We start from the raw sequence: 27,302 nt of genomic DNA, 5'->3' as shown, positions 1-27,302 counted from the left end.
AGAAATTATACCTTAAATAAAAGTGCGTCCCGCGGCTTCAATTACTTAAATCTGGCCCTCCTGTAATAAAGGATGCACACCCCTGGACTACGGTACATGATCAGAATCAGATGCAGTAGTGACGCGGATAATTTGGTATTTCGAAACTGAAGTCACAGGACCTGAAAAAGCTAGGACAGTCCGGGCTTCGTTACCGGTAGGTTCGCTCGGGTGTAATGCGTACAAAAAGATTAGAAACAGTGACAATACCGCCAATTCGCCACTACTTTTCTAAAACTAACTCCGAGTCCTATAGGGGCCGTTGTTTAACCTAAAATGTTGCTGTTTATTTTAAGCCACGAGTAGGGGAATATGGGGCACGTTGGAACATGGGGCACAGTGGAAAATCAGCTATCACACTGATACTATATCCGTAATCCTGTCCGCCGTACGATGTTTCAATCCGCCCTTCGGTGAGTTACAACGTCCCCGTGAACGGACAACGGACGGGTAGAGCGAAGCAAGCTATGAGGTGAAATTGGTTTTGGGAGGTTGAAACTAAAATTTCACTATTCCAGTTTTTTCTTTTTTTCTACTTTAGCCTTTTCAACATGACAAACCACCGTCTGATATTTTTCAGCTTTAGTCCACTTTAAAATATTCATAACGTTGGCGAGTGGATGTGCCTTCCTAATTTCGCCGTGGGATGGTCTGAAAATATTTGTTTCCTATGGGGAACAATGGACCGGGGTTCAGTGGGACAGGCCCTACTGGGCACAATTCGACAGCGTTTGATACAATAAGTGCTTAGAGACCCAGGGATGCGTTATATTTTGTGTAATATTATGATTTCTTTCGACCCATGGCCCAATATGGAATATATTCGAGAATCAATATTATTTCCAGATTCAGATTCGAGGAAGGAAATAATCAAATTCGTTTGCGATTTTTTTTGTCAAAATATCTGAACTATTTCAATTGAACATTGATTTTAAAAACATTAAATTTTCAAATTTGAAGTCTCCCTGTTTATTAGACGATTATGCTGATTATTTGCTTATTTTTAAGGGCATACTTCGTTGAATTTTGACAGACTGATCCATTGTGCCCCAGGGTATGCCGAATGTACCCCACAAGTGGAGTACAGTGGGACAATTGACATATATACGTTTTTCTAAACATTTTGGTAGTAAGATGTGTGTCGCAAGGGAATTTCTTAGTCGCTGAATAAAAACTACATTTACCCCTCTATGCATTAGTCCCGCAAACTTAAGTGAATATGCAAGATTTAACGGCTCAGCATATGCAAAAGAAAAAAAAAGTGTCACTTCTTCTATTTCGTCTAGTGCGACTCCGTTAGGTTTTACGCCATGTTGCTCAGCGAACTTGTTGCTTAGCCGAGCCAGTTACCGCCACCCATCGCCATCGGCCTCATTTTTCGAAGTTTATAGAATTGAATCAGTCAAATATGAATGCTTACTGGGAAACGCGATGCTTCCTAACGTCGAATGCAAATGTCAAGTTAGTATTTGTTCATTTGAATGCGGAATATACCAAATATTTATAGTAAGTTCCAAGAAAATGTCTCACTGACTCAATTTGACGTAAAATGGATTAGATGAATTTGATGACGAGTCCGATATTTCATCCAAAATTTGGTTGTTTTTTATTTATTCATAGAAACGCTTTTTTATTCCGTCAAGCGTGACCTCACATGACACGTTTGTGCGCCGTGTTGTCCAGCAAGCTTGGTACTTCGGCTAACCATCTGCTAGTACCGATATGCATGCGGTAAGTCATTTCTGTCAATTTTTCAAAGCTACATTTGGTAAAGTTTAGAGATTTAATCAGACCAATGCATTTAAATATTTATTGAAACCACATACCCCCTGAACTCCGATGACAATTTCAAGTCTATATTTTTCTTCTGAAATGCGATACTGAAATTTCTCGCTGCAGTGGCACACATTTCTTCGATTCCAACATTGTCCCGAAATTTGGGCATATATATATATATATATATATAAAGCTATTTGTTCAGAATGAATTTTTTTAAACAAATACGATGCTTCCTAACCTCTGACGGAAATTTCAGGTTGGTTTTTCCTGACTAAAACGCGGCATATGTTACTGATCTCTGGTTACGTATAGGAATAAAATGTCTAACTGGGTAATTTGACGTCGTATGGACCAGTTAAATTTCTCGATGCAGCATATTTCCCCGATTCCAAAGTTTTGCTTTGTTTCATCTTTTTCTCTCGTTATAACTCAACGAATTAAGGATTCATGTTTAGCTAATAGGGGTTTGTCCCTAGATCGAGGGTTATATTTCAAAAATCACTGGTTGGAGAGATGTCTGGATAAAATATGGATTATTATTCTGACCACTTATTATTAATCAAACGCTTTGGGATTTGTCCCTAAATATAAAGCATGCCAATCTAGCTTCTTAATTTTGCTCTAACTAATGGGGCCGCCCAGATTTTATATCGTTTGGCTATTTCTACTCGCATTCTTTTTGATTCTTTGCCGAAAAGAGGTTTCCAGAATTGAAATCCACAGTAATCATTATGTACTCGCCACATAATTTGCCTGAAACAAGGTCGGAGAGCCGAATCATTTTCTGCATGCCTGAAAGGGTTTATGGCGTATCATTCCCGCATTCGAACAAGAGTTGGAAATTTGTTTTTTGTAGTCGTAATTTGGTGACATCACGTATACTTGTATTAAGATTGAAGTACAATTTAATTATCTGTTACTGTAACATTTCAATTTTGTAACTTTACAATATATGGACACTTGGCAAAACAGATATTGTGTGTTTATAGACCTCTGAGGTGTAAGGTGGAGATATTCCGCAGAGTACGTATACTTAGTACTAATAGTACTGGGGAATCGCAAAGTACTTCTAATAGTACTGGGACGTTATGTACTGATTAGATTGTCTGAATTGCGCTACATGCTGAGCAGTCTGTCATGACATGAAGCAGTGATAGGCATGATACACGCAGGTCGGTTCAAACCCATGCCCGCGGGCCCCATGTGACCCGCCGTATCATTATCTGTGGCCCGCATCACATTTGCTCGTCTAGGTAACAAATGGTCGTAGAAGGAGAGAAGGAGAAGATTTACATATTTATCCCGGGGAGAGGAAAGCCGATTTGACGGCTTACCCATATGGCGAACCACGGCCTCTCGTCCGGTTACCATTCCATGTCGGGTATGGGATTAGTTAAGTATTTTGTTTTTCCGAAGCATGGACTTGATGGTGGAGGAAGCCGTAACCGACCAGCGGTCACGTGAACCACCCAACGGCGGCGAGGAGTCCAGCAATCCTCTCGCTCATAACCACCCCGCATGGGATTCGAACCAGCGAACCCACGCAGAGTAATTAGAGGTGCGGTGGCGAGCGTATTCCTAACGCTTAGCACGATGAGCCACACCGCCGCGTAGGGCATAGCGTGATCAAAAAATCGCATTTGGTGTTGCCGACAACCTTGGACCAATGACATTAAACAACATGATAGGCAACTCTGACGTCACTCCATAAGACTACAGGCGAAAGATTGTATTTCATGATACGCTCCAATGCACATATTTCTCGTCGCCTTTCGCGTCCGTTTTCCGCTCGCTTTTGCTACTCGGCGTCTTTTTTACGTGTAGTACCTGCCTTTCTGCGCCTGTAACGGAACAAAATAATCTCTATATCTAAGAAGTTTTGCTCACTTAGAAAGCTGGAATGGCAGGCAAGCTGTGAAGAGCAATTCTGGACATCAAAGACGTTTTTTTATCAGAGAAGATTACAAACGCGATAGCGGAAAGATTTGTGTGGAACATTTTGCAGATAATGACAAAGTTCAAAGTTAGTAATTTTAATGTTTGCGCTTAATCATTGAAATTTCAGTTGAAGAGGGTGTCATACAAAACTGTGCTGTGATACAATTCCATAACACAAAGTTAGCACCTATCGAACTTGCTTTTGTAGGTGAATTTATTAGACATATTACATATTCAGTTAATCGTGGGTAACATTGCTGGTACATAATGCATCGTAGATAGGTTTGTTTAAATTTAGGAATTTAGCTCATAGCCCACTAATTAATATTATCTTCTATGCAGGAGGTTGCAGGGCTGGATTCAACTTGCAGCCTTACCGATCACCTGACGATGCTCATTTAGTTTGGCTCGAGCAAGTCTTCTTGAAATGCTTGTGTGGATGGAAAGTGGAAACTACCTATATTTTTTGCCTTCCTCCGATTTTAGACAAATTTATTCTGAGGGATTTCGCATAAAATTCTTATTGATTGTTGGCTGTTTATAATTCCTATTGATTGTGAATTCTGATTATAACAAAGAGTTAAAAACAAATTTACCTAATTTACTGGCACCTTTTTCTTGTCAATACTCCAAGCTGAGGTAATAAACAAGACAATACATTTATGTCATCTGGAAGCAAAATATGCACACTAATTAATAGTTTGGCACATTGAGATAATACATCATGACAGAAAATACAAGTTAAAGATATGTATGACCATCACATGGTAATTAAAATTATAAAAAATTAATAAGGGCTGTGGAGTATGAAAAGTTCAAGACAAAGAAAAGAACAAATGTTCATAGCTCATGAACTCTCAATTTTGCCCCCATTGCCTTGTGAAGGCCAATATATTTCGAGTGGCTGAATTGGTTTACCTTTATGATAGCAACGATTTTGTATTTAATATAGCAAGATTATTTCAATTTAATTGGCGTGATATTATTTCCCAAAGCACTGCTTGAATCGTCTAGAATAGATCAGTGGTGTCAAACTCAAGGTTTTCGAGAGCCGCATTGCATTTTGGAAATTGTAAAAAGGCCGCAAACAGTTTTTGACAATGTATACTTGAAAGATATTTTTAAGATAGTTTTAGTTTGTGACATGTATTGTGATGCAACTAAACAGTTGGATTAAGTTTTATTATTTTCTTCAATTTCAAATGCAATTACATATTGATATTTGCATTTCACTATTATGCAACATTTGCAAGTTACTGTATTTATTATAAAAAATCATAAAATTCTATGTACAACCATCAAAATCATTTTTGAACAAGCTTTGGATAAGGAAAGAATAAAACATAACTTAATCTAAATATATGAACTTAAAATTAACAAAAATACTACAGTATAAACTCAATGTTTTAATAATTACATTTGTCCTGACGTTTGGCATCTTTTTTTTGTGTCACCAGCATACTAAGGCCAGACTGAAATGATTTTATAGTACCAACTCTAACTAACGAGGCCACATGATCATGGGTTAATCTGGATCTTTGCGAATGTTTAATTAATTCCAGTAATGCAAAAAAGTTACTTTTATCATTTCATGTATAGATCAGTAAAAAAAAATGACAGATTTTTTCGACAAGACATTTCGCACCACATTGCGTGGCATAGGATTGCTTGAATTATTATTGATATTGATTTTTAGTAACCAAGTCGTTGTATAATTATATTAATATACAAACACATGGAAATTTTCTGTTCGAAGTTGGTCTTCGAATTTGTCATATTGACTGCTGAGCTTATTGTGTTTTTTCATTGTATTGATGGAAATATGACAAATTAAACAATGTGCTTCAAAGTTTTGTGGAAAGCAGAAATATTGCAACTCCCATTTTCTTCGAAAATGCCACCTTCTTCGTGTACTTTGCGTTTAATTTAATCACTCAAGTGTTTTATTCAAATATTCTTTTGCTAGCTTGATGTGTATTCTTAATTGGGTCAAAATGTGGACAAAAAAAATTAATATTCCAAAACTACTTTCAGTAAATTGTTTTCTGTGTGGATAATCAATCTCACTTTAAAAGGTTTGAAAAATCTATTACATTTAGATAAAAAAAAACTTCCAAAATACTATTACAATTATTGTTAAGCGTTCGAGGGCCGCACTGGAAGTTTTCTGGGGACGCGAGTTTGAGATCCCTGGTCTAGATTGAAGTTGTCCAAAAAATATATGATAGTATTTTATCGTGAATGATGATTATACCCCTTCCGTAATTTCTTCTATAGTACTACCAAAAGTTGATGAACCAAATATAACACAGGTGCAGTGAGTTACCCGTAATCCTCATTTTCCGAAGCTGTTTCAAGTATGTCTGGCGTGTTTTGTGCCTTTTTACAAATAAGACCGCTTATGCAATCTTACGCTTTGGAATTTTTAGTTCTTTTCCTCAAGCCCTGCAGGATGTGGGGGTCATACACAACTCTACCGGAGGGTCAAATGTCTATGCATGCCTCCATAGGTTGTTTTTCTATTGCAAACATTTATGGAGTACTCTAATTATATTTCTTGGAATCACACTGTCACTGATATGTCGCCAGACTTCTGATATCTCCCCTTCTGCTATAGTTGTCCTGTGAATAAATAATAGGAAATTAAGATTAGACGAATAGTTGAAAGTTTTGCTTTATGTCGGCTTAATTTCTTGATTGATATACTTACTATTTCTGCTATTACCTCTTGTGCTGCAGGAGTCTCACAATGCTTAGACAGGTTTGTCCACAACTTTCACATCTGAAGAAAGAGAGGAGATTTATTAATTTTCGTTAAGAATAAATAAAGCAGTCTATATGATTTAGAATGGAAAAGCTAATAAATCCGATATCTCATATTTTACTGAATTTGGTATATAAACCAACTAATAAAAGGGTTTAGTCAGAAAATTACAAGCATTCGCGGCTCCAAATACTTGAGAGATCAGACTATACAAGATAGACCGGTATGAGTGAAATGTTAGGTGAACTTGTTAACACTTTGATTCAATACGCAAATATAAGTGAATGAGCAATAGTATGTTACAATGAGCAGCAATCAACAATGAGTAAATATCCTCACTGATTAAAAAAATCTAACTGGAGGTGCATGAACTATTTGAAACCATAAGGGGTAAGTAAATATGTAATTTCGGCAAATGGGCAACCACGTACCGTACTGAATTAATAACTTCGTAGTATTTGACAAAGGCTGGCTTTCCCACATGTACTTAACAGTGCGATGCCCGGGTGTGATATACCACAATAGTATTTACCTTACCTTTTTCCGATTTCTTTTTACCTTAACTTTCCAAAATATCATTAAAATCGACAACAACTGTCGAAGCAGGCACGAACACCATTCGTGCTACGCCTTGAAAGCAGCTATGTACAACCATCAAAATCATTTTTGAACAAGCTTTGGATAAGGAAAGAATAAAACATAACTTAATCTAAATATATGAACTTAAAATTAACAAAAATACTACAGTATAAACTCAATGTTTTAATAATTACATTTGTCCTGACGTTTGGCATCTTTTTTTTGTGTCACCAGCATACTAAGGCCAGACTGAAATGATTTTATAGTACCAACTCTAACTAACGAGGCCACATGATCATGGGTTAATCTGGATCTTTGCGAATGTTTAATTAATTCCAGTAATGCAAAAAAGTTACTTTTATCATTTCATGTATAGATCAGTAAAAAAAAAATGACAGATTTTTTCGACAAGACATTTCGCACCACATTGCGTGGCATAGGATTGCTTGAATTATTATTGATATTGATTTTTAGTAACCAAGTCGTTGTATAATTATATTAATATACAAACACATGGAAATTTTCTGTTCGAAGTTGGTCTTCGAATTTGTCATATTGACTGCTGAGCTTATTGTGTTTTTTCATTGTATTGATGGAAATATGACAAATTAAACAATGTGCTTCAAAGTTTTGTGGAAAGCAGAAATATTGCAACTCCCATTTTCTTCGAAAATGCCACCTTCTTCGTGTACTTTGCGTTTAATTTAATCACTCAAGTGTTTTATTCAAATATTCTTTTGCTAGCTTGATGTGTATTCTTAATTGGGTCAAAATGTGGACAAAAAAAATTAATATTCCAAAACTACTTTCAGTAAATTGTTTTCTGTGTGGATAATCAATCTCACTTTAAAAGGTTTGAAAAATCTATTACATTTAGATAAAAAAAAACTTCCAAAATACTATTACAATTATTGTTAAGCGTTCGAGGGCCGCACTGGAAGTTTTCTGGGGACGCGAGTTTGAGATCCCTGGTCTAGATTGAAGTTGTCCAAAAAATATATGATAGTATTTTATCGTGAATGATGATTATACCCCTTCCGTAATTTCTTCTATAGTACTACCAAAAGTTGATGAACCAAATATAACACAGGTGCAGTGAGTTACCCGTAATCCTCATTTTCCGAAGCTGTTTCAAGTATGTCTGGCGTGTTTTGTGCCTTTTTACAAATAAGACCGCTTATGCAATCTTACGCTTTGGAATTTTTAGTTCTTTTCCTCAAGCCCTGCAGGATGTGGGGGTCATACACAACTCTACCGGAGGGTCAAATGTCTATGCATGCCTCCATAGGTTGTTTTTCTATTGCAAACATTTATGGAGTACTCTAATTATATTTCTTGGAATCACACTGTCACTGATATGTCGCCAGACTTCTGATATCTCCCCTTCTGCTATAGTTGTCCTGTGAATAAATAATAGGAAATTAAGATTAGACGAATAGTTGAAAGTTTTGCTTTATGTCGGCTTAATTTCTTGATTGATATACTTACTATTTCTGCTATTACCTCTTGTGCTGCAGGAGTCTCACAATGCTTAGACAGGTTTGTCCACAACTTTCACATCTGAAGAAAGAGAGGAGATTTATTAATTTTCGTTAAGAATAAATAAAGCAGTCTATATGATTTAGAATGGAAAAGCTAATAAATCCGATATCTCATATTTTACTGAATTTGGTATATAAACCAACTAATAAAAGGGTTTAGTCAGAAAATTACAAGCATTCGCGGCTCCAAATACTTGAGAGATCAGACTATACAAGATAGACCGGTATGAGTGAAATGTTAGGTGAACTTGTTAACACTTTGATTCAATACGCAAATATAAGTGAATGAGCAATAGTATGTTACAATGAGCAGCAATCAACAATGAGTAAATATCCTCACTGATTAAAAAAATCTAACTGGAGGTGCATGAACTATTTGAAACCATAAGGGGTAAGTAAATATGTAATTTCGGCAAATGGGCAACCACGTACCGTACTGAATTAATAACTTCGTAGTATTTGACAAAGGCTGGCTTTCCCACATGTACTTAACAGTGCGATGCCCGGGTGTGATATACCACAATAGTATTTACCTTACCTTTTTCCGATTTCTTTTTACCTTAACTTTCCAAAATATCATTAAAATCGACAACAACTGTCGAAGCAGGCACGAACACCATTCGTGCTACGCCTTGAAAGCAGCACACATCCGCTCGTTTTCGTCTCGTCAAGTATGTGCATTGGAGCGTGCTATCGAATACGATCTTCGGACAAAAATGCCGGAGTTGCGCATCATGTTGTTTAATGTCATTGCTTGGACTACCCTGTTCTAGAGTACACACGTAAAATATTTATAAGAAAGTTGTTACTTATCGATTTTAATCGTTACTTATCGATTTTATTACTTATCGCTTTTAATTGGTAAGTATGTTATAGGTATTAGTCTGGCTGTCTGTTAGATGCACGCGATATCTCACGAAAGCGAGATTGAATCCGCTCCAGATTTTGCATGTCCGTTCATCATATCTCGGACTAGAAGCCTATTGATTTTGGACAAATTATGTCGTATAATTGGCGAGTTAATGATTAATTAGTGATGGGACACAAGATGTCACTATGGAGTAGAGCGCTGTTTTGGAGGATCCCCTAACTTTCGATCGATAAGTCTTCGGTCTCTGACCGATATTCTCGTTTTTCTCTTGTAAAGTTTCAAAAATAGCTAAAAGATGTAAAAGCGCAGATGATATTTTCAGCAAAGTATGCCGAGTTGAGTATTCTACTTGAGTAGGATTTTCATACGTTATGGCAGGGCTGCCATTGATACGAACTCAAAAATAAGGACATCAGGGAAACGTATTAATAAGATAACAAAGAACGAAATGTAATAAACAATATGTATTCATGCCAGTGCGATCCGTGTCTAATCATACTCTGCATTATGCAGGATTTGCTTCAGTAGTTCTTTATTCCTACAAAGTACAAACTATCTGTTCCATCTCACTTTTAAGTTCACTTTCACCTGTAGAATATCATAATCAACACGGTTAATGATTTTACGTTTACCCATTTTATCTCTTATGAAGTTACAGATCTAAACTAAATTTAAAGTATAACTGCGGACACGTTTTTGGACATAACAATCGTTTCGGTATTTTTGTTGTTCTTATGCTTGTTCTTTGACACGTTTTTAAAAAGTCACTTTTCTCTTTGATTACTGGACTAATCTGTTTAAAATTTTCAGGGCTTGAAGATTAAATTTTTCTCTAGAAGGCTATTACTTAATTTATTTCAAATATTCTGATGACTGCATGGGATTCGTTTTTTGATTTGCCCAGCGCACTGAATATCGACTAGTAATAAAATCGACACGTTCTGAAATTCTTGGTGAAAAGGCAGTCGCTCAGAACGCCAGTAGGTTACTTCTAAACTCACCAAATCTATCAGATCTTGAATAATTCTACTCGTCAACTGCAAAGCTCTGATTCACTACTGTATTTTGATTCAAGTTACGCGGACTGTTCTTTGCCAGTAGGCAATTGTTTTGTCATTGTGGCAATTGATTTGCTGTTATTACGTCATGAATGCGAGTGCAATCAATGAGGTTCAAATATCATTTTTAGCAAATAAATCATTAGAATTGATCAATCTAAGTACCCGGTATAAGAACCTCTACCCTAAAATAAAACAAAAATAAGGACACATTTCAAAATAAGGATATTCTTAGAAATATAGACTTTATGGCAGCCCTGTGTAAATTTCAGAATTTGCGTCCACACAATTGTTTAAATATCAGTATTTCATTTATTCGGCATATTATTTTCTCGTAATCCGCGTTTATATTTTTTTGAAGGCGATGGATCATTGGTTGTAACATTTTCAGGCCATACCAAGTTGTCCGAAGATAGAAAAAGGGAGGCTTCCCCATGCAACGTTCGGCGACGGTTTTTCCTATAATGTCGATCCATTCTACTGTTTTCTCCAGATTTTTTTCTTCGTCTTTCGTCATAGCCTTGGTAGAAATGCGAATTCAAGCCAAATTGGGGGTTGCTGCTAGCTACGGCTTCTATTTCATGTTGACTATACCCGTATTGCTTTGAATGTTCTGACAGAAATTTCTGATCTTGAGTTGATGGATAGATATGCAAATGATGGTGATAATGATACTCGGGAACTTTACCGGAGTTTCGTCTATTCTGTTTCGGTATTTCCCAGTTATGATTGGAGAATTTTAAGTAACGTGGAGCGTTCTGAAAAAAGTCTATAGCTTCTGTTGACATTTTTTTTCCGAAACGTGGCTTTGGAGTTTGAAATATACTTTCGTGCGAAGTCCCAACTGAATTGATATTACCTTGACGATATGACTCTGATGAACCACTGCCAGATACGGAAGGATTCATATGAGTGATTCCATTATGCTCATAAATATGAAATTCTGTAGGTTTTCTATCGGGTATCAGGTTAGGACTAACAATAGCATTTACCCTCGTTCCGTCGGACTGTGGAGAATAATGCCTTTCCCCTCGAATTCTTCTTTCTGGCTCTACCAATTCACGACTTGCGCCGGAATTATGTGAGGTTCTTCTAATGATATTGGCAGGAATAGGGCTGATAGATACATCGGCATTAATTTGCGAGGTATTTATGAAGTCGGTGCCAATATTTCGATGATTCGGAAGCATTTCAGCTTCTGAATCCCAGTTGCTATCTATACGATGATCCATCGTGCTTGATATATTACTGCGGATAAAGAACAAATTAATTAGCTTAGAATTTGCAGTGGGTTTGTAAGAGATTATAAATGAGTGAATCACAATAAGTAATTTTTCAATAATTGGACTCAATCGATTTCAGATTTTCGACAGGATGAAAGATGTCGCTGGAACGCCAATCTTTTTTTTTACGAACATTTCAATACTTTATGATAATATTACAATGAAAATATACAAATTTTCACGGCCTTTAGTATTATATGTAAGCAGCAAATTCTTTTTCTTTCAGTTCGAACCAACGCCTCATTTATATAATGATAATTTTTAACGCTGTTAAAAAAAAGTATATATCATCAATTTTTATGTTTGCTTGAGTCCGATATAGTAGTGCTATATAAACCCTGATGTAATAATTGTAACCGACCTTCTGAATCGCTTCGGTTTTATCCATGATAAAATTCGGATTGCTCGATTTTTGTAATCTCTGGAAAATCCTATGTAGATAACTGGATTTAGACAAGGTACCAAAAGAAGAAATACAGTTGTTGCAATGTCCATGTTTTCACGTTTCGTTTCATCCAACTCGTGAAATAGACGATAAAATGAAATTGCCTGAAATTTATTCAATACATTTCAAATTAATCTTTCAAAATTAATGTAAGGATTGGCACACACGTTTTTCCATGCATCTAACTTAGTTAGAGCAGAGACAAAGCTGTATCAACGGGAAATACAGTTATGACAGTACCTATATATATATACACAGTGTTTATGTACGTCCGTGCACATTTGTTAACAAATGGATTACTCTCAACCATGAATTGATTACTACAATAGGGCCTGTGGAAATTTACAAATATTGGCGATTATAACTTTGCACTATTATATATACTCATGACCATACATCGCTTTTTATTATTGACTGCATTCACAAACATCCACTCCTGCCCATATTTATAAATTAGTATATATATTCAAATTTCTGTTTGTTCCCACTCGCCTTTGTACCAATTTTATCTTGTAGAAATTGGTTTTTGCGTGGTTTTTAGTTTAACTAGGATTCTGAATAACTTGCGGCTCGCATGTGGATGTAAAGTTATTGAGAAAATACTCAAAGCCTGTACCCAAAGCCCAAGATGCTTGGAGATTTGCCGGCATGAACTTGGGACTTATGTGCATAGATTCGGGTAAAACCTTCGCGAATATTGTAGTATATAGATTAGATCCAAAAAATCGAAGTGTGGGGTACTAACTGCCTTAAATTCAAATGATAAGTGAACACATTATGAGGCAGTAAAGGTGTAATTGATAGGATCCTATAATGAAGAGGTTTGTGCTGCTGTGCCCCACGTTACTGTTGTGATGTCACTGTACATTCATTATTTACCAATGATGTCCTTACCAAAAGTGGAATGAATGACGCGAGTCCAAGACACGAAACAGCAAGCGTCAGTCGACTAACTCGCTTCCAACCTTCACTTTTGACGACACCAAATCGACCAAATACTAGAGAAGATCCGATGTTACTGGATACGAATCGAGGGTTTGAATTCAAATATACAGCTGACAACGTAAGACATCCCGCCAATATTAAGAAAAACAGTAAAATTGCAATAAACGTGGTAACCTGTCAAAAAAAGTAAATTTCAATTCGCGAATTTGCATTTTGCGAAAAATAGGTTGTAATTTAAAACATAATTTTTTTTTCTTTTTCTGAACCTCTGATGAGGTTTATTACATTGGAGGGTAATTTGCTTTTGCGTTGTTTTTACATTTGCACTGCGAACCATTTTACGCAAATATTATCCTGGAAAGACTGAATTTTTTTTACTTTTTTCATCATCTAACTAGGTTTTATTTCTGAGTGGAGTGGTGGACATGATTCTTGAATAAATTCAATTTCAGGCATCATGCGTTGTGCTCCGTGAATTAGAATATTTTCAATATCATTCATTATAATAGTTGGTTCCTGGGAGAAATACCCAGCAAGTATGTATACTTACAATTAAAGCAAACGTCCTTGTCAAAGCAGAGTCAGGATCACGGGGGAGTACACACACCAGAAGTATACTGTCATATTTATACGTAGCTCCGATGTTAAGAAAAGGAAGTACAGAAATGAGACAAAGAGTTGCCAGAAAACCTATCAACACCGTCAGTCTGAATGATGACACAGCATGGCCTCTGTTGATCAATAGCAATTTATGCGGTATTTTGATTATCTTGATAGTTAAGTTTTCTGAGCGGGGATTTTATTCAAGCTTATGGCATAACTGATAAATAGACGAACAAATACTTGGTTCATATTCCTCAAAATATATACTTTTCGTGCAACCTTCAATTAAATGACCGCGAAGTTGACATCATATCCACTCTATTATTACTGCTGCTCTAAGCAGCATGTTTCGAATCCGTTGGTCATACAGAGAGTTTTTTCTGAAACAAAATAAATGCCATTCGAGGAATACTTTCTGGCATATCTGACTTACCGAAATTTATAAGTTTTCCAGCAGTATGTTGCCACCACACGATCAGCACTCATTGCAACAAGTATAGCCAAAGGTGAGAAAACAAGGAAAGTAAAACTGAATCCGGACCATTTGCATGACGCAGTTTCCGATACATTGCACCATTGCAGTTCTGTCTTCGCCTGAAATAAGTTAAACTTGTTTGCTGGTCCAATACTATTCCGAAAATCATTACTGAAAACAACATTTATTCATGATTATATAGCAATGTCAAAGAATACGGAAAATTCATATGAATACTAATTTCACAATCAACTATATAGGCATTAGAAATACCAGGGCTCAGAAAACACTTACATTTCACAAATCAATTAGTCGTAATAACCCCGATTACAATAGCTTCCTAGTAAAGTTACTGAATTTTTAGCAATGCATGAAACGATAAACAAAGGTTGTACGAGCTTTACCAGACGACCACAGGAAATAATCCTTTACGTTTTGGAAGGTGGGATATGTAAATTGTGTCATCCTTTAAATAATAGAACGCAAGCGCGGGTAACATCCTCAAATAATGTATTACACACAAGTTATACTTAGGGTATATGAGACATATATATATGCCTGCACCCAAACTACAATCATACAGTTAAAAATTGGTATATAGAATATATATATAGGTAATTTGATGATTTTTCCCAAATTTACTGGTATTCTGCAAATACAAATTTAAATATAATGATACTCGAAATTTAAAAATTTGTTTGTGGAGCCATAGAAAACAAACATTTTAGCCTGTACTGGCCAACGAGTGTACCATACACATTCATAGACGTATTGTGTAATGTGTGATTGTTACTACTACTACTGATATAAGCATAACTGGACCAGAGCAGTCAGACGCTAGACCGTACCGTAAAAAGTATCCACATTTCCGAGGTCCGATTTGCAATATTTTGAAAATTGGAACACAGTTCGTTGTAGGCTACTAGGACAGTGTTTTCCAACCTTTATTGACCGCGGAACAGTTACGAGGTTGATTGATCCGCGGTGGATCTAGGCTAGGGCATTAGAATTAAATAAACTTTGATATCATCGATATTTACCAGAACGACTATAAAAATATCATTTACCGCTATTTGCAACATTTAATTAGAACCCCGCGTCTGAACTTGTTTCGCTATTTTGTCAAAATGGGCATCAGGAAATAATTGTCTTCATGAATACTCGCTTTCGCTTTGCCATGAAAGCGGGAAACTAACTAATAGTGATCAACAGGGCCCTCAATGGACACATTTGAGTCCGCGGCCTCGGGTTCGGAAAACACAGTACTAGGGTTTCTTAGTATCGTCACGTGGTATTATAAGCTTAGTTTTGATACCTGATCCTGAACGTTGAAACTAACGGTTGTTGCCAAATCTATATATCGATGAAATCCATTAGTATCGGTGTTTTGAGTCATCATGGGACTGAACAGCAACGGTAGAAACGAAAAATGAGAGCACTGAATGAATAGAAGAATTAGTAAATCTGAATTTTGACTCCATCCAAACTAAAACTCTAGATCACTGGTTTTTAAACATGTAATAACGACCCCACAAGTATAATTTGACCTTTTTGGGGGATGGATTTATATGTTTGGTAATATTCAACTAATAATAATTACCGTACTTGGTCATGTACCTATTTTATAGCGGATTGAAAAATAATGTTTATGATCACGTTGACGCCTCGTATGCCATCAGAATTCTAGTTAGCGTAGTCATCCACAACTGATAAGTTTATTTGGCATAATGGAAAACCCGTGGATCGTGCACTGGAAAAAATGATTATCGGCATCCTGGTGTATGGCATGGCGTGTTCTCACCACCCAAAAAATGTCTTTAGGTTCATTGCTAAATGCATTTCCTTGATTAGATATGCGTAACACATTTTCAATCAATTATTTACGCGAAAGACAAAAAAAACTTTCTCGGATCGTTTTGATTTTAGCACAAATTGATTGCTGTGTCTAGTACAAACTAAACGGTGTATAAAATTAACTTACCAGTGCTATACCAGAAAAATTAATCATCAGAATGCAAACTTTATTGAAAGTACTATGAAAATTCAATGTTGATTTTGTAGTAAATATCACAAATGCAGAAAACAAGTTTACTACCAGCATCAGTACCAGGAATACTTCCAAGAACATTCTTGCCGGTGTCCACTGCATGATTGAAAGTATGTGTTTTAATTTGATAAAGAAGTCTGATTAATGTACACTGACTAAAAGGCAATAGCGGATGTAACTTACTCCAGGGCAACCGCCTTCCTTCGCTCCAACAGGACCAAACACTTGTTGTGAGTTCATTTCCGTGACGTCAGTGTGCCCTCCACTGCCATCCATCATTTATGCTTCAGAGTTGTGTAGTTTGTTAGGCTCCTCCTTTAAAGTGTGAAAAACGAAATTTTATGTTCAGTTTAGTGTTGAAGTAAATATATTTTACATTCAAATTAGTAGACTCCGATTTTTCGTCTGCGATATGTCTAAATATATATATATATATATCATATTATCAGAAACATCATAATATCCGTATCTATCCTTCCTAAAATTTTATCGTAGTAGGTAAAAAACATTATTTGGTTTTCATCTTATTAAATATATTATAAATATTAATATTCATCACTACAAACAACTCTACCTGTATATTTACCTTTGCATGTCCAAGTTTTTTAAATGACTTGGTTTTCTATGACTGAGCTTCGCCGGAAAGATTTGTATTCCCAAGTAGTATTATCGTCTACCTCAGTAGCTGTAGCCAAGTATTATTTTAGCGTTTCTATCCTGTACATTTGTATTATAACTCGACGCCACTAGATTGATCCCACTGACTTTTCGTCGATTCACAGACTATGTAACCGGGCAAAGGAAATGAGGAAAATTCTTCATCCGCGATAAACTCATTGCTAATTCATGCGCGACAAACACAACTCCATGAATTTTTCACGCATTAGTTGGAGTTTTCATTAGTTATTTTAGTGTAATATTGTGTCCTTGTCCTGCGTGAACCCGTACTCTTGTGGAAACACGGTACCATTCGAAATATTAGGCAATTTACTAATTTGAATAATTTTCGTACAGTCAAAATCTTTTCCATAATTCAAAGTTATTTACTTATATTCAATAAAAAAGATAAAATGAATTTTTTTCGACGCAATTCATTTCATTAAAAACCTTGGCTCTGCTTCTATATATCTTCCGGCACAAAATGTATGCATATACGTGTATCGATGTGCGTTTGAAGGTGACTGTGCAAATAGTATCATATATTATACACCATGATTAATTAAGAATTATAGTGTTATCTGGCTAATAGTAAATTTGAAAAATATAGATTTACATTTAAAATTAATGTAGCAAGTGATACGTTTGATAAGGCATAATTACTTATCGATCTTAAGATCGGTAAGTATGTTGATAGGTATTTGTCTGTCTGTTTGTCTGTGTGTTAGATGCACGCGATATCTCACGAAAGCGAGGTTGAATCTGCTCCAAATTTTGCATGTGCATTCATCATAGCTCGGATCAGAAGCCAATTGATTTTGGATGGATTATGTCTTATAATTAGCGAGTTATTAATTAATTAGTGATGGACACACGGTGTCACTATGAAGTAAGACAACTGTTTTGGGGGGTCCCCTAACCTCCGATCGATAAGTCTTCGGTTTCTAACCGATATTCTAGTTATTATATTAGAGTTGTTAGGTTCTCGGGCAGTATACAAATGCAGGTTGATTTATAGGCAGCTATGAAAAATATATGCTAGTTGCGAATATAAGTACGTTTATAGCCAATACATTTTTGGTGTTGGACTTGAGTCGTTTTTTCGATGATAAAACGGCCTTTTACCTAAATTTTGTAACGTATTGTGAAACTTTTTGATTCTTTCTTTATATCCTAGTCATAATATCCTAATTTGTATCATCAAAGGTGCTTTAAGACTTTTTCGTTGATAAAAAATTTGTGTCCATCAGATTATAACGAGCTTTTTATTTCCGATATTCAAATTAAATATTTTACCGTTTTTATCCTATTAAAATAAAATGAATCGTGTATAGGTCTACAAGTAATCAAATGTACCAGATGGATTGGTAAAAATTGCTCAATCATTGCCATTGCTTGGTGAAGAATATCTCATTGCCGAATTCTTTGCATGGGCCTATTTCTGAGAAAGGTCGAAAATGGGTAATCGTTCAACAAATTATTTTCCGACCATGTTCTATTGTTTATAATTTATAAATAGAGTTATGATAAGAATCTTGAATCTTCCACCGAAACCATGACAAGACGTTATTGTATCAGAAATACCGTTCTTACATAATTATAAAATTATGGAATAAACGCTCTGTAATGCTGCTATGAGTGCCGTTCTGTTTTCCAGTTTCGAGATTGTGGTTCTAACGAGGCAATTGATACATATTTCAAGGCTTCTTCGGTAGCCACCTTATTCGTTATACATGATAACGGAACAAACATTTATTTCTGGAAATTTATGGTTATGTCAATATTTATGAATTGGTGTCTGAAAGACGAAACACAATTTTATTTTGTAACAACACATGGTACAAGGAAAGCGATTCCTGTATGATATTTTGGTCTCTTCTTACAAGTTTCTTAGGGCTTTGTGGCTGAATTTACTGCAAACTGATCGTCATTGTTTGTTTCATACGTCGGATTCTCGTTATTATTCAGAAATTCGTATGTAAATTATAATATATCCAAGATCTTATCTAAATATACTTTAACTACGTTGGGCCTAGCAAAATATAACCGTAATACACCATCATTAAACATTTTAAAAAAGACAGATGTTTTCATACTTATTCATTCTCTTATTTAAAAACTTTTTGTCTTGTCGTTCCACCACTCTTGACTTTTAGAGCAATATTGATGAGGCGGATTAGCGGGAAAAGTTTCTTAGGTTGTTTGAACATGTTCAAGTGCGGGACATGAGCCGATATCTATAAAAGTCCATCCATGTTCACCTTTGTATTCTAGCGCATTTCATTATTAAATCAGTAATAAACAATTCACACGAAAGAAGAAGTTTTTGCAATTAAGAATGAGAAAAACAACATCATTAACGAGTGGGTGTAAAAAAGGTGTGATGAATCACCCATGACATGACCTATGTCGGTTATCAAAACAGAGGACATTATTTGAACGCTTTTGCAGGTACTACATTCATAGTTCATTGGAAACTTTTGCCTCGGAATGATCAGCTTGATCCTGAAAACCTGTTTCAGCATCCAAAGCAGTTTATAAACATTAAACACCCAATTTATGTACCTAATTATTGAAGGACTGAAAGAAATTTATATTAAGTTTGAGGGCGATAACTGGTTTCTGATTCTCTATTTAGTGGAAACTTTTTGATTTTCGCGCGCGTTTGTGTGTGATTAGAAAATTATTGATAAACAGATAAGAAACAAAGAATAAACTTGTCCAAAGGTCTGTCGTGCGTGCCATTTACGGGTAATCTTTGTCAAAATCAATTCTGTGGAAATTTACAAGTTAATATTTGATCAAACTGGTGTTTCTACTTCGTTTGACGTTGCTCAAGGACCTGTTAAGTTCATTACACATTTCAAAAATCGTACTTTGTTTAACAGTATCCACATCGCATAATAACATGGCGAGATTATTTATTTTTAATGACAGTCTACGATATTTTTTCGTTGATGAGAGACAGATGATAAAGGATGCATTTCTTTTATTTATATATGTATGATTTATATCGCACAATGTGGAACATTCATTGCAATTAGTTTTTTAAATCTATACAAAAAAAGGATCACGCAGTTTTCTATATGTCTGACTAAAATGAAGCATTTATGTATGCTTAGTCATACTTGATTATAGAAATCGAATTACCACTGTTCCAATTTTGAACTAAAAGTGAAGTATTCAAGCAAGAGTTGTCGTCCAATCACGATTTTCAAAACCTCAATTTTTAGTTCGTGTCTTCAACAATCTAAAATAAATGTTTTGTTACATACGGGAACTAGAAATGCATTGATAATCAGATAATCGCATCTACTAAACATAAACGATTACACTTTGTGGGGCGAGGAAACATTAATTAAAAAATTTGAATGCTTAATCACTCTAAATGATTAAGATCTAATATAAAGATTACAAGAACTTGTAATTCTTGTTGTATTTCTACTGATGCAGCGTGGTTTTTATATTTTAAACATGTATACAGCATTGCGCGGTGGGAACATCTACAAAACAAGCTGAAAATACATTGCTTTATTTTAATTCTAAATACCCGTGATGAACCGGATAGAACCAGTATTAGCTAGACCAGTGAACATGTTATATAAAACTTAATAGATGCCTTTTGATAGAAATGAAATAATTTTTACTGTTTCATATTGGATGAAACAGTAACTGATGATTTATTGCATGTTCAGAAATTTTGATTGGGCTGTCCACCACCAAACTTTCTTTTAATATATGAATTACTTATATTTATGCCGAGATATTTAAAAACATTCAAGTCTTCAGACCTCTTCATCTTTTCTCATGTTTGTCCTTTTGACTACTTTTTTTACTTAAATATAGTAGATTTCCGCTGACAGTGATAACCAACCCATAAACGACGACTCGCATTGTATTCTTATATATTTGACTATTTATATTCATGATAAGTTAAACTCATATTGATTATGTATTAAATCTGAGAAAAAATCCGGTTGGTCCTACAAAATCAGAAATACAGAATTTAAATATGATTTATTCAACTTCAACACCAACAGCAACCGTTATATAAAATATTCGAATCTTTGTTTTCCTTCTATCATTTTTCATGTTTTTTTTTTATTTCGAGTATACCCCCTCTTTTTTTTAAAAGTACGTGTAAATGTGTTCTGTGCTGATTCGTGGTAATTATTCAACTCGGTCCAAATATTTTTAGTTTCATCTAGTTGGATAAACTTAAAAATTACCTCATAATTAAGTTTCCTAGCTCCCGGCTCAATGACTTTGCATTAATTTGATCTTGTGGTTTTCTTGTTTTAAGTAAACTCCAACGAACTCTGCATTTGGAGAAATATTGACGATTATTTATAAGTTAAATGTGATTAAAAAGTCAAATCATCATTACATGTTTTTTTGAAACTCAAGAACACGCAGACAGGAATAACATTAAATAAGCATGATTTTTCAATAATGAAAAATAAAAATGAGACGTCAGGTAAAATATCCCAATTTATTTAAAAAATTTTCCATAATAATATATTGGAAAATAACTGATCTATAGTTAAGGTCTATTGATATTCCTCTATCGGCTCAGGATTTCGATTGCAACTAAAACTTAAACTTGTAACCACAATGGACAAGTGATCTCTATCTCGCCATTGAGTTCAACAAATCGGCTGAATTTTGTCTAACCGGAATGATGAAAGATATTCCAACCCTTAGTCGCTTATTGTATTAATCAGAGAAAACACTTTAAACTAACAGAAGAATAGGCCAATTTTGCAACGGTTATTTGATGGGAGTTGGTCTCCGGGGTGAAATACGTAATTTATTTATACCGAAAAGAATGCATACTTTCACTCATCAACGACCGCGGATACAAATAACTTTGTGAGACGATACTGCACGGGCAAGTTTTTGTTGTGAAAAATGCTTGCAAATCATTGGTCGACGTTTTTATTCGGTTATGGTTAATGTAAAAGATTGATGTAAAAAGTATATAAATGGCATCAATTGAACCGTTCTGCCATTGCAAAGTATTCTTCCACCTTCTACGAATTCGATAAAAAGCGATCGAGTCAATAGCTGCAAAAAAGATGATGCTTGTTCGACTCTTGTTTTTATTCGCACTATGTGCATTGGCGCTTGGCAACTACTACAATCAACCGAAAAAGTGCTACGTGAAAAAGGTTAGTATGTAAGATATGAATATTAAAACGGACCGTGTTATTATGAACTTCAGAAACTTGTTTTCAGCTGTCGTACTCGATTGAATGTTATATTTTATTTACTTTCTGTCAATCTACCTTCTTCAGGTATGTGTCAAGCTTATAACGTGTCGTATTTTTTTGATCGCATTGACTTTAAATGCGCTAGTCGGCATTTAATAACGCGTAATGCACCACCTTTAATCTACATGGTTTCAGTAATCTTGACTTTTCTGTCAGTGATCGGCTGTAACCTTGCTTAGAGATAAATCTTTTTTACGCCAGAGTGACAGCACCTGACTTTGGGTATCATCTCTTTGGGAAAATAACAATTTGTATAATTTCTGAGATTAGGGTCATTTCTCGTATAAACAAATTTCTCATTTTTTTCGTTATTTGCTACGAAAATATCATGCGACTGACGTCAATCATAGTCAACACATATTATGTCGTTTCTATTTTATATTTATGTCTAAAAACTTTGTTCAAATAAATTACACCTTCCAATAAGTGAATCTGAAAAAATATTCAAAGCATTTTACAATGTTAAAAATAGATTGCTTGTAATGTAATGCTCAATCGCTTACATTTATTCGTTTATGATAAAACCCAATCCCAACTAACAACTATTATTATACATTGGTACAAGATTCATTTTAATATTTGATTCTTGTTTTTAACAAGCTACCTGATTGAAAGGTTGTAAGTGTAGCTAAAAATTTGTAATACAAATACAAAAAACATTTTTTTAAAAGGTTAGTAAAAAGTACTTCTACGGCTACGTCTATGGCGGAGGATATTCATCTGGTACTCAGAAAGCATACAGAAAATATTGCCGAAGTTTAAAGTTGTAAGTATCGATTATTTCAATCATTTTTGTTTTATATTACTCGGGCACTGTCTTAATCTCAACTACGTAACTTCGTTCAGAAATGCTGTTTTGATAATAATGGGTTTGTTTATATAACTTTTCTATTTAATATTACTGGATGACCCTCAAAAACAGAACCCATATATTATTTCCTAACTATTTCTACGAAAGTAAAATAAAATTTATTATTTTTCGTTTACATTTGAACTTTTGTTTGTGTATGATTGTCCCCAGAAGTTTCAGTAATCTTGGGCGCTTTGCACAAAAGTTATGTTAACTCTAAAATATGTCCCGAATGAGCTCCCAGCATCGGTGACAGAACTTGCAACTTTTGCGCAAAATTGTCACGCATGATTTTTGCTGCAATTGCACCCCTAAGTTCGCCAAGATTGTTCTAATACACATTGCCCTTCAAATATTCTCACTGATAAAAATCTGGGGGTTCAAACAGGTAAACGAAGTGTCCCCTCAACGTCACACTTCCTACAGATCAGCCTTTGCTGATATTTCTTTCGTGAACAGTCAAGGGTGTGATCTGTGGGCTTTGCCCAATTCGGCCAATCCCCTTACGTTGCCAATTGTTTCTTTAGAACCTCTTCAGCTCAGCCACACAAGGTTCTGTAGTCACAGTTTAAATTTTTTTCTCTCTCAAAACGATGCAGACCTTTTATGCCATATTTGGAAATGACCACCTTCTTTTACTGAGTTTAACGGTCTCCAAAACGCCGAGTTGCTTTTAACAATTGCATATCTGATCAGAGCTAGGATCGGGAACTTGTCATGCGTAGAAGTGGTTTTGTATAATTCATAATAAACATGATTTGTTTAACATTTTTTCCGATATTGTTTGCAGCGCGCACGCAAAGCGAGGATATTGTCCAAATCCGAAACCAAATTTTGGATATTATGACAAATCTTGCCCCGACCAATCGTGTGATATCCATTTTTCCTACGCAACCAGTAGATGCCATGGCAAAGTGGAGCTTTCTAAAGTGTTCTCCTATAAGGCAAAAGAATGCGAGTAAGAATATTTTCATATTTGTAAGTGGAATTGATTATGAATTTTAAAAACAACAAGAAGAATTGTGACAATGCACTGATATTATACAATCTTTAAGAAATCTTTGTGATTTTTTATATGGCATTGTCTACGACTCAAGTCAGAACATACTGAGCAAAATAAATACCTACATGAAAAAGTACCTACCCAAGTTAATTCCAGTGAATGTAGTAGACTTCGATAAAGCCTTCATTTGATTCGCGATGCACTTGTATGTATAAGTTTAAACCAACTAATCATGCTCTGTGTTCGACAATTTCTCACTGAAAAAGTGGCAACAAGAAGCTACCGTTAGAAATAAGACATTTAAATATTACTATTCAAAAAAATATTGGATTTTTTACCAAAGGAAAAATCGTTGACATATTTGTTTCATACTTTATTTTAAATAGTTGGTACTGTGTATCGCGGTTGGAAATGTTTTTATAATCTCACACTATTCCATTATAAGTAAATAAATATCGGAAGACGCTATCGAAATTCTACTGCTGTAATTACGAAACCATATGGAGGTTCCGGCTTAAATGGGGTTGAAATAAATCACAAAACAAAGCTGTTTGCAATTTTCCCTTTGGTCAAAAAATCCATGTTTCTTCAATATTAACTTCAAGCTTAACCGTTTCAGTGAGAAATTGGAGGACATAACGCAGGTGGTTTATATTCATATGTACACATGCATCAGAATTCAGATATATATAACGAGAATACCTGATATTTTTTCATGCTTGCAGATATTATCCTGGAAAATCGTGCCATCAGCTAAACGGTAGATATAAACGACGCACTGGAAGTTATGTTGGATCGAATTCATTCCCCCATGGATCGAATTCAGGTAGCTATGGATCGGATTCATTCCCACATGGATCGAATTCATTCCCCCATGGCTCGAATTCAGGTAGCTATGGATCGGATTCATTCCCACATGGATCGAATTCAGGTAGCTATGTACCATCATCAGTTCCACATGGATCGACTCCAGGTGGCTATCGACCGGGCTATCCAAAACCTATCTTCAGCAAATGCTATTGTTACACGAGCAAGTGCCTACATAAGTTTGTAGCATGCTATAAATACAAAGACGTCTACTACCAGGACACCGTAAAAGTACAGGTGCGAATATACATTTTCGTGATATTCTAATTAAGCAACGTTTCGGAAAATCAGCCGGGTTTGTAGATAATTGATGAAACCACGCTGTCTCATAAGTTAGTTGGCAAATGAAATCATAATCAGGAACCACTTAAATCATATTGCTGCGACGAAAACGCAAATAATCCCGGCTCTCATGTTAGTCCTTGGTATATCGGTACTTCTGCTATAATATGTATAACCTCTAACGGCATGATATCTGTTCCAGTAACATATTCTTGAAAAAACTCTCTTTTAACTTATTGTATTGTGTCTTCCAGGTGCCTTGCGGATGTTCCTGCTACAAAGGATCCAAGTCATGGAGATAGATTCCATATCTCCCGATTCAATACTATGAAACTGGAAAATATATTGGCTGATTAGAAATTTGATAAAAACCAATCATGTATTTTTTCATGGAACTTCAGTGGTGTCATCATTTATAACTAATTCACGCATATTATTAAAATGAAAAAATTTGATTTCGGATATTTGAAGATATTTGTTCATTGCTTCTGCTTGCTATACTGTATTTTGAATGGATAATAATAATTAGGACTTATTCAATATAAAACGTCATCTGGACCAGTGATTTCCTATGTGGGCGGTATCGCCCCCGGTGGACGATAACGCTACAGAGGGAGGCGAAAAAGTCGAAGGGGTGATAGAGGGCGATTTCTTGAAACCTGTTTTTGTTCGGCGCATCGTGCACTCGATTACTGTACTCTGTGTGCTTTCGTATGTTTGAATCACGTAGGCGATTATCACACGCGAAAAGATTGCTGGACTCATCTTTGCAGTAAGATGCGATCGTTTCCGTATCCCAGTGGTCGGCAAAATACGGCGGTTCCATTGTACTCCATTGAATGAACCGTCGACTATGGAGCCCGGAAAATTTTCCCCATACTTTACTATTTTAAAATTTTCGGTGCGTATTTTAAGAGTGGTTTGGCGAGTTGTTGCCTGTAAAACGAGGTATTTGTTTCAAACTATCATTCTAATTCATACCATTCAACAATCTGTTTTTTAAAGTAAAGAATTTTAGCCTAGTCTATCAAAGACATTTCTACACCAAATTTTTGCCTACTGTAATTAAACTGAAACTTCTGGGAAGACAAAGTGATCATTGATTTATTTTATTTATATTTAAATTTCCGAAAAACAACTAAAAGCTAACGAATATCATTCGAAAACGCCAAAATGAGGTAATTTTCACGACTACGCTTGAAAATCTGTATGAGTGAGAAATGTGTCTGAGCGGATGCAAAAGGGGGCATTGTTACGTTTATTTTTGCATCGTGCTGAATGGCCAATGTCCTAAAGTAAACAAGGAAGTCTATGCCCGGGGAAACATCCAAACGGCGGATTTGGCGATGAATTAATTTTATTTACAATCTACGCTCGAGGAGTAAATTACATTTTTTATGTAACAGAATTTATCGTGAGGCACGTTTAGACAAAATTTTATTATATCCTTAAAATTATATTAAACAGCTTCTCGTTTATCGAGCCTACAATTCAATTATAATTAGACAATTGGGAACACGCAGAAAAGTTGATGCTGAGTGCAGGGGTTCAATAGCGCAGTAAATATTCGAATATATTGCAATGCAATAAGGAATGAAAATTCATATTCTATTCGAGGGATTCATCACTGCTTAATTTTTGTAAGAGTGTATCTTTTTAAAGAAAATCTTTATCAAAATTTGACAAACCATGCGATAATATTCATTTAGATGTTTGGAAGTACATATGTGTGCGAACAATTATTTTCCAAAATGAACATTACAAAGAACAAGCTAGAACTAGGATTGGTGATGCCAATTTAAAAAATTTTCCAATCTTGATGAATTTGTATAAACTACTGTAGGGGGGCGATGGTACAAAAAGTTTGGGAACCACTGTCTGGACGATAGTCTAACGGTAACTTGAAGTTTTTATTGCCAACAGATTGAATAACTCAGTAATTAACATATACAAGTGTCGTTGGTAGCGCTTCATCGCAACCCATCCACAGCATGTATATGGAC

General features: G+C 35.3%; 2 protein-coding genes and 2 long non-coding RNA genes across 5 annotated transcripts; 1 reads left to right on the top strand and 3 right to left on the bottom strand.

Moving 5' to 3' along the window:
- Positions 1–5,837: 5,837 nt before the first annotated feature.
- Positions 5,838–7,161, bottom strand: LOC144427283 (uncharacterized). Its single transcript, XR_013477854.1, has 3 exons — positions 7,058–7,161; positions 6,467–6,538; positions 5,838–6,378 (listed from the first exon to the last, which is right to left on the bottom strand). It is a non-coding gene; the product is annotated as an uncharacterized LOC144427283 (long non-coding RNA).
- Positions 7,162–7,968: 807 nt separating this feature from the next.
- LOC144427367 (uncharacterized) lies at positions 7,969–9,387 on the bottom strand. Its single transcript, XR_013477932.1, has 3 exons — positions 9,179–9,387; positions 8,588–8,659; positions 7,969–8,499 (listed from the first exon to the last, which is right to left on the bottom strand). It is a non-coding gene; the product is annotated as an uncharacterized LOC144427367 (long non-coding RNA).
- A 1,349-nt stretch (positions 9,388–10,736) lies between these two features.
- Positions 10,737–17,096, bottom strand: LOC120339841 (uncharacterized). Of its 2 annotated transcripts, XM_039408050.2 has the most exons (9): positions 16,954–17,096; positions 16,551–16,682; positions 16,302–16,463; positions 15,636–15,758; positions 14,279–14,439; positions 13,793–13,973; positions 13,192–13,416; positions 12,214–12,401; positions 10,737–11,817 (listed from the first exon to the last, which is right to left on the bottom strand). In XM_039408050.2, exons 2-9 carry the CDS (start codon positions 16,644–16,646, stop codon positions 10,878–10,880), a joined length of 2,076 nt encoding a protein of 691 aa, XP_039263984.2. In that variant the 5' UTR covers positions 16,647–16,682; positions 16,954–17,096; the 3' UTR covers positions 10,737–10,877. The 2 variants fall into 2 exon arrangements, with proteins under 2 accessions (XP_039263984.2, XP_039263985.2); XM_039408051.2 differs by lacking the exon at positions 16,302–16,463.
- A 4,716-nt stretch (positions 17,097–21,812) lies between these two features.
- On the top strand, positions 21,813–25,857 carry LOC120339848 (uncharacterized). The gene is made up of 5 exons (XM_078116509.1): positions 21,813–22,195; positions 22,969–23,063; positions 23,938–24,105; positions 24,876–25,254; positions 25,554–25,857. The coding sequence occupies exons 1-5, from the start codon at positions 22,103–22,105 to the stop codon at positions 25,599–25,601; spliced, it is 783 nt and encodes a 260-aa protein (XP_077972635.1). The 5' UTR covers positions 21,813–22,102; the 3' UTR covers positions 25,602–25,857.
- Positions 25,858–27,302: the final 1,445 nt, after the last annotated feature.

This window comes from Styela clava, chromosome 9 (genome assembly GCF_964204865.1).
Source record: "Styela clava chromosome 9, kaStyClav1.hap1.2, whole genome shotgun sequence".
Classification (NCBI taxonomy): Eukaryota; Metazoa; Chordata; class Ascidiacea; order Stolidobranchia; family Styelidae; genus Styela; species Styela clava.
The sequence above is the reverse complement of the archived record's forward strand: the minus strand, read 5'-3'. Positions and strand labels throughout refer to the sequence as shown.